At 34.4% G+C, this 7,327-nt stretch overlaps 2 protein-coding genes across 2 annotated transcripts; one reads left to right on the top strand and one right to left on the bottom strand.

Annotated features, from left to right (window-relative positions):
- Positions 1-1,420: 1,420 nt before the first annotated feature.
- Positions 1,421-2,608, bottom strand: LOC119643033 (exosome complex component RRP4). The gene has a single exon (XM_038042393.1). The coding sequence runs from the start codon at positions 2,370-2,372 to the stop codon at positions 1,476-1,478; it is 897 nt and encodes a 298-aa protein (XP_037898321.1). The 5' UTR covers positions 2,373-2,608; the 3' UTR covers positions 1,421-1,475.
- A 109-nt stretch (positions 2,609-2,717) lies between these two features.
- On the top strand, positions 2,718-4,537 carry LOC119643022 (skin secretory protein xP2-like). Its single transcript, XM_038042383.1, has 2 exons — positions 2,718-3,620; positions 3,684-4,537. Exons 1-2 carry the CDS (start codon positions 2,900-2,902, stop codon positions 4,307-4,309), a joined length of 1,347 nt encoding a protein of 448 aa, XP_037898311.1. The 5' UTR covers positions 2,718-2,899; the 3' UTR covers positions 4,310-4,537.
- Positions 4,538-7,327: the final 2,790 nt, after the last annotated feature.

Here is a 7,327-nt window from a genome sequence, read left to right as displayed (position 1 = left end):
TTACTCTTCACATAAATTTGCAGCAACAAAAACAGTATACTACTCTGCTGTTAATTATATAGAAAACCAGAAAACACCACCACATTTATTGCAGTTATCGCTTGGCTTCGTTTCTCTCTATTATTCCTTTATATTCGCACTAATACCCACCGGCGACCCCGTCGACCGCATTTAATTTGGATATTGTACAGTCATGTCTGGATGTCAATCTACCCGTCTCCCAATTTCACTTACGAGCATCACTTCTTTCAACTTTTTATCACATTCACTTCAAAAATCGGTTATTACAGATAGGATGCTCGAATAGATTGCCAATTAGGTTAGCTTAAGCCGACGAGTGCTTGTTGATTTTTAAAAAAAACTTATATATAGCAATATATGTGTTTCCCATATTGTGAAGGTAGAATGGTACGCTCACGTAACATGTTACGTGTGCAGTACCGCTATCATTATTGTCAAATTTATTTTTTGAATTTTGACAAATGATAAAAATGCTTATTTAAAGCAAGCAAACCGTTCTATCCGAATTAGAAACTTTAAAAAATACCCTATGGTTGCTCTAAAAAAATTATTTAAGCAATAAGTATTATAAAGTTCGCCCTAAAGTATACTCAATTCTCTTCTCCCTTTGTTGTTGTTGCATATATATAAAATAAAGTACAAAACTCTCCCTCTACTAGAAATATAACAAGCACTTTACATTTTGCTTTATTTCTAAGTACTTGCTGGGTTCAAGTGGAGTTTCGTGGTGTACTCATTGTTATTGAAAAGAAGTAGTTTTTACTGTTAGCAAAGGGAACAAAAGTATGTTACATTAATACTTAAGTTGTATTGAAAGTTTTATAGTACGGACAGATAGTCAACTAATAGATAAAATAGTCTTGTTTAATGTTATGCTCATCTCTCTTGCCACTTTTCAAGCTTTACTTTTCCCAGTCCATGTAAATAAGTCATTGTGAAAAACCCGTCCTAAGAACCAATTAAGGCGGCTTAGAGCAATTGGTCGTTTATAAGAGAACGCGTATGAACATTGGCTTAATTAAAGAATTTCTGCGTAATTCGTCCACCATGCTTCTTTTTTTTTGGGGTTGCTAAGTTTAAGTGGCCTAAGCCAATAAAGTAGCTTTATTCGTCTACTTACAATTATTTTTAAATTTCCTTCGCATCATTTATCGATACAGGTGAAAAACTGAAGAGAGAGAAATGATTGTTTATTTATTAAGCAAATTTACTAATTCTGGTTGTCTGGACTTTGTCGTCAGTATGTCACAACTTGCGCATGCTTTATTTAAACGCTAACATCTGAATAGATACTTCACCTTGAAGGCCAATGAGGAATCACTTTATAACTATCGAAATCCTTAGTCTCAAAGTTCCGTATTATTCCATATATATTAAAACACTTTCTACTTACACAGTGAAGTCGAAAAAATATATCAAAAGTTTAGTTTAAGTTAACAATATACAAATGCATTCTATTCATCTTGCAATCTTAGCCTATGTTTAGTTAGAAAAGCTACATCGAATATGGCTTCCTGCTCAAGCAATTGTTTAACTTCATATTTCATGGATAACTCATAGGCATATAATATACTCGTATCATAAAGCATCATTTTACAATGAGCTAATGCTAACGTACAATTGCGAACACGGGCGATGACTTCTCGGTCAGCTTTTGGTACAACTTCGGTAAGATTCTGAGAAAAACCACCATCCCCACCATCCACATCAGTATTAACTGTGGGCGCAATCCAAATGAAACCATTGTTGCCAAGGATAATACTTGCTCCGCAGGGTAGACTGTGAAAATGAGTTTTACGCCTTTTTACCAAAGAGGGAAACACCTTTACCAGAACTCCTTGAGAAAGTTTGCCGTATCTTAGCGATCTTGTATATAGAGACAATGTACCTTCTTCGTAAATATTTTGTACTTCGGCTGAAATAAGATCTCCTTCCTGCAGATATTTACGCATGGTCTGCTCATCTTCTGACACTCGTCTTCTCAGCTCGCCACCCGGCAAGTTAACAGAGGATAGTAATAAAATTGAATCTAATCTTGAGTTAGTGTCGACTTTCCAGCGTTTTTGCTGTACATCAATAATACGTGCAACAACTACGTCGCCTATTTCGCCGACGTAACGACTTTTCAGAGGTTTAATAGAAATTAATTTATTAACCTTTTCAATAACACCGGCCACCGAGGCTTTAATGTCTTCTCCTTCCCCGTAAGTTCCATGACCTTTCATAAAGCCGCCTTCAGCAATAACTACTTCACCTGGCGTATATAAACGTGGAGCGTTCGCTTGATTTTGAGCTAACAAACCCATATCAACACGATCTCGAGCCAAACGTATTTTAATATTCGCCGTCATTTTTAATTTCTTCTTTTTTCTATATTTTCAGTGCTTATAATTAATTAAAAAAACATTTTTACATACACTACGGAGGCATTGCCATATTCAATTTTTTGATTAACAAATGTTTCCAATTACGAAGAAATTTATTACTAGACGATCTAGAATCGTCTAAATCGTCGAATGCGTTCTAAAGAGCGCAAAATTTTTACATTAATTTTGAAAAAGTTTTTTCGATATCGATTAACTTTGTTCACTATTTGATAATAAGTATTGCCATTCGTATAATATTTATTGCCATCAAACAGCTGTGTTGCATTCGTACATATTGCTTTCGTTGAATGCGTCATTTTTTCTTAAAATAGTGGTTGATATTTGCTTTGTGTGCGCGTCAGAAAAGAGGAAAATTTGTGCTAAAATACGAAAATAAGTAGAAACCTGTTTGCATTTTAAGGAATCGCAAAGATCAACTGTGAAAACAAGAATAAAAAAATTTTTGAATATTCACGAAAATCGAGCAATTTTTAAGTTTTTACATACCACAAATGATTATGAACAAATTTTCCGTTTCGGGTTTAATGACCTTGAAGTCTATAGCACTTGTATGGATATTTCTGGTAATTTCCATAACCATAAGTGAAGGCAAACGCACTGTCGGTAGCGGACGTCGTAAAAGTTCAAGCAGTGGATATAGTACTCGCCGTCAACCTAGTACAAGTGTCACCAAGCCTAGCTATAGTGATAATTCTCATGCTGATCAAGCTAAATTAAGTTATCCTAATTATAATTCTCAACCTAACCGTCCGGCAAGTGCTCCAAGCCAGAATTCTCCTCCCATTGGATGGAATGTACCAAATCAACAAGGACATGCTGGACCTCCACCCGCATATTCGTCTAGTAATGTAGCTGGAGGAGCTAAGACAAATATTTACGAGCAACCCCCGATTTATCAAAAACAAAACAATGCTCCACCTCCGCCTAATTATAGCCAGGCTACAGGTACCCATTTAGGGCCGGGTGCTACTTATTACTCGCAAGGCAATGTGCCACACGGCGCTAGTTATTATCCAGTTAATCCTCATATACCGAGCGGTGGATATTCTGCTGGCAGCAATTCCTATTATCCACATGGAATGCCAGCTGGTGGCAATTACTATGGCGGTGTGCCTGCCGGAGCTACCCTCTTACAACCCGGTGCTCCATTGCCAGCTGGAGCCACTTATTATGCTACGTCACCTCAACAAAGTTCATCGGGACCGGGTTTCGGTACGATTTTTTAATTCAAATTATTAAGAACTTCAAAATTAAAATTTTTTTATTTTTTTGTAGGTACTGGGTTAGTAGCCGGTGCTTTAGGTGGCGCTCTTTTGGGTCATGCTCTTACGCCTACCCAAACCCGTGTGGAACATGCTCCTGCTCCAAGTGACGGTAATGCAGGTGGAGATCGTATCATAATAATCAATAACGGGCAACCAGTAAATGCAACCGATGTTAATGGTGCAACAGTCGTAAATGCAGCTGGTCAACCGGCTGCAACAGTACCCCAAGCTAATGCAGAAAATCCAGCTCCTTTGGCACCAGAGCAAAACATGACAGCTGCACCGGCTGAGCAACCAGCTCCTGGTGGCATTATATGTGTGCCGATGCGAATCAATGAAACCGATCCCAATGATTCTACGAAAATGGTAGAAGTTGAAAAAATTGCTTGCTATCCAGCCCCCCCGCCGCAGCCTCAATCAGCACCAGTAGACGGTAGCGTCGTCAATCCTGCAATGCCACCGGTTGAGGGATCTGCCCCATTGGCCCCTTTGCAGCAATCACCTACTCAGGCTACACTAATTGCCGAACAATCAAATATGCAGACCGCTTCCAAGGGCGGCACTTTCCAACAAAACTTATTAAGCTTAGTTGCGACCTCATTATTAAGCTATGCAGTTGCTTATATCATTAATTAAACATTGTATAAAAGCGAATATGCTATGGTGGATGTCAGAAAATTTATTATTTGAAAACTTTATTAAGCACCTTATAAGTAGAATTAGGACCATATACAGAAATTAAAATACCTCTAAATGAAAAATTAACCTCGAATATTATCGAAAGCTTTACATGTATTTCTAATATTATTTTAAAAATTTAATAATTTGTGACTTGCTTCTTCTTTAAGTTATAATTTTATATATATATATTTTTTTTATTTTATATATATATACTTTACATTTTTTTCCCAGTTTTATGCAAACATTCCTTTTTATTATATTCTTGTGATGTTTCTAGTCCTTTTTTAAATTTAGTTTTCAAAATTTTTATTTTATCATAAACTAGAAAACAAAAGAAAAGGGAATTTTAAATTGTTATTTATCTTAAATCAATATTACAATCAATGTGTATTTGTTATTTTATATATATACATATATCAAGATACTTTTTACCCTATATATATATATATATATATATATATATATACATATATACAAAAGAAAAGGGAATTTTGAATTGTTATTTATCTTAAATCAATATTAAAATCAATGTGTATTTGTTATTTTATATATATACATATATCAAGATACTTTTTACCCTATATAAATAGATATATATATATATATATGTGTATATGTTTGCATACGTACATGCGTGCAAAAAAGGATCTATATATTTTTGATATATTATTATCGGCACCTCTAACTGTTAATTTTTCAAATCATTAATAATTTACTCTCACTTATTATTGTCTCTTACACTGCAAATGATGTTTTATTGAGCTATGAAAGCTGGGAGAAATGCAGAGGGAGTAATTGAAAAATAAAATAAGTATTACACATCTACTAAACCTAATTATGAAAAAGGTCAATGAACGAGCAAAATTTCCAAGCAAATTTGTCCTCGATTAGGAAGCAATGACTTGTCCGAGGAAGGTGCATGTTGGGAAGACGAAAGTTATGCTATAGAATCCACCTGCGAGCGCAGCACTGGATAGTATGTATTTTGATTTTTAAACGCTAAGAAATGTACAATAAGTAACAAAGTATTAAAAAGAGGAAATCATGATCATATATAATAATCATCATCATATATAATAATATATAGAGTAAGAGTGTATAAATCTATTGTCTTCGTTCGAGTCGACCGTCGAATTGTTGCAAACGAAAGAAGAAACCTCTGTAATATCTGTAATATAGGGTATCTTGTTGTCTTCTCCTTGTGGAATTAGACTCTTCATCCTTCTGTTTTTCGTCGGCTCACAGGCAAAATTCATTAAACACATAGGAATTTATAACCGCTTAATGAATTTCACTTGATTACCGATGCTATATTCTTTAGATTCACCTATCATAATTATGAATTATTTGATCTTACGTTGGTTTTAATTGAAGAAATTCCTCCAATCCACCCAAGAATAAATTTGAAGTCAGTTAACTGTTTTCGATATCAAGTTAAATTGTACGTAACTTCCAATATTGAGTTAACGGCTTTTGATATCGAATAACTTGTAACGTCATTTGCTAACGAATATCTTCTTTTCAATATCGAATCGAGTCACATTTCAGGCTTTTTCGTCGGCAAAAGACTGCCCTATACAGTATAAGATAATCAAAGGGAAGCTAAAGTAAACTATTGTTGCGAGAAGCACACACACGATACGATCAACGAACATAAAAAGAAGATTATCTTTATCTTTAGACAGATTTAGATATGTTAAATACTGAATATTATATATGTATATGCAACAGCTGATGTCACCTTTGATATTTCCAATTAGATTCAGGAGGAATAATGAAACGCAAGCGAAATATCGCCAGACACATAATCAAGTCGAAAATGGTATCGAAAACCGATATTTGGTCAAGATAAATTCAATTTTTTCTTTCTATAAAGTCATCAGTTCCCATTTCATGTTATAATTCTTTCTAGAAACGTTTGCTTTGTTATTTTCCAAGCTTTAAGCCGTAGTTAAAGCCTATAGTCACTTAAAAATCCCTAAATTGGCCTTTCTAGTGTTTACCTGTAACCGAGCATTTTTTCTTATTTATCATATTAATATTTTAGAATTTTTTAGACTGGCGTTGAACGTAACAAACATTCAAAATTATTTATTTACTTAATTTTTTTTCTTTTCTTATTGATATGACGTGAAAATGAAACATGGCTTATATGTGCAGATTCATAAAAAATTACAATACTTTAGTGGTTATATTGGATCAGAATAATTAATATGAGTTAAGATTTAAGCCAAACAATTAATAGCGTTGCAGGTTTAGGTTGTTTGATAGAAACTTTACATAAAAAGCAAAAAAATAGTGAAAATAACTAACAATGTTGTAAAAAAAGAGTAAGAAAGTAGTACTTTTTAAATATGAATAATTGATGTGATACATGTATTTGCATTTATAATAAAACGAGTTAACTCGTTGAGGTGAGTTTAATTGCGAGCAGTGAATAGATCGTTTAAATTATTATATCTATTAAAGATCTCAAAAGACTTTCTGATATTTTCAAATCTACAACAGTTAACAGTTAAAAGCTCACGACGATTCTTTTGTATTGCGCATTTCGCTTATATCATTTGGCGAGCAAACAATCATTTTCATGTAGATTTTATGAGAAGAGACACCACTTATGAGCCGGTCGAGCAGATTAATCTTGCAGGTTTTGAAAACTGGCTGAGATAGTGGTTCAAAGTGAAAGAACGAGTGTACCAAATTTTACGCAAGATTTGTTGAATTTGCGGAGTTTTGTGCGATTAAGTGTTGGCAGCCAAAAAAAAGAGATCCATTTGACAGCTGAGAATCTAGCGTGAGTAGAAATGGAACGTTTTCGACTGGAACGTTCGACATTTGGTTTCAGCAAGATATATTGTTATCCTACATATCCTATATGCATGCCTTCCCTGCTCTGGTCCTGTGCTCTCACGTTTCACTTATCACAATTTCGATAAAAGAGCAAACAAAGCCGTGTAGGCAATTTGTTCGATG

This window comes from Glossina fuscipes, unplaced genomic scaffold (assembly GCF_014805625.2).
Source record: "Glossina fuscipes isolate IAEA_lab_2018 unplaced genomic scaffold, Yale_Gfus_2 0, whole genome shotgun sequence".
NCBI lineage: Eukaryota > Metazoa > Arthropoda > Insecta > Diptera > Glossinidae > Glossina > Glossina fuscipes.
This window is presented reverse-complemented; position numbering and strand designations above follow the sequence as displayed.

What these genes read in the sequence shown, in the direction of transcription:
- LOC119643033 (XM_038042393.1), bottom strand. Translation starts at nt 2,372, where the DNA reads ATGACGGCGAATATTAAAATACGTTTGGCTCGAGATCGTGTTGATATG.
- LOC119643022 (XM_038042383.1), top strand. Translation starts at nt 2,900, where the DNA reads ATGATTATGAACAAATTTTCCGTTTCGGGTTTAATGACCTTGAAGTCT. An exon ending in TTCATCGGGACCGGGTTTCG is followed by an intron (nt 3,621 to 3,683) that starts GTACGATTTTTT and finishes ATTTTTTTGTAG; the next exon opens with GTACTGGGTTAGTAGCCGGT.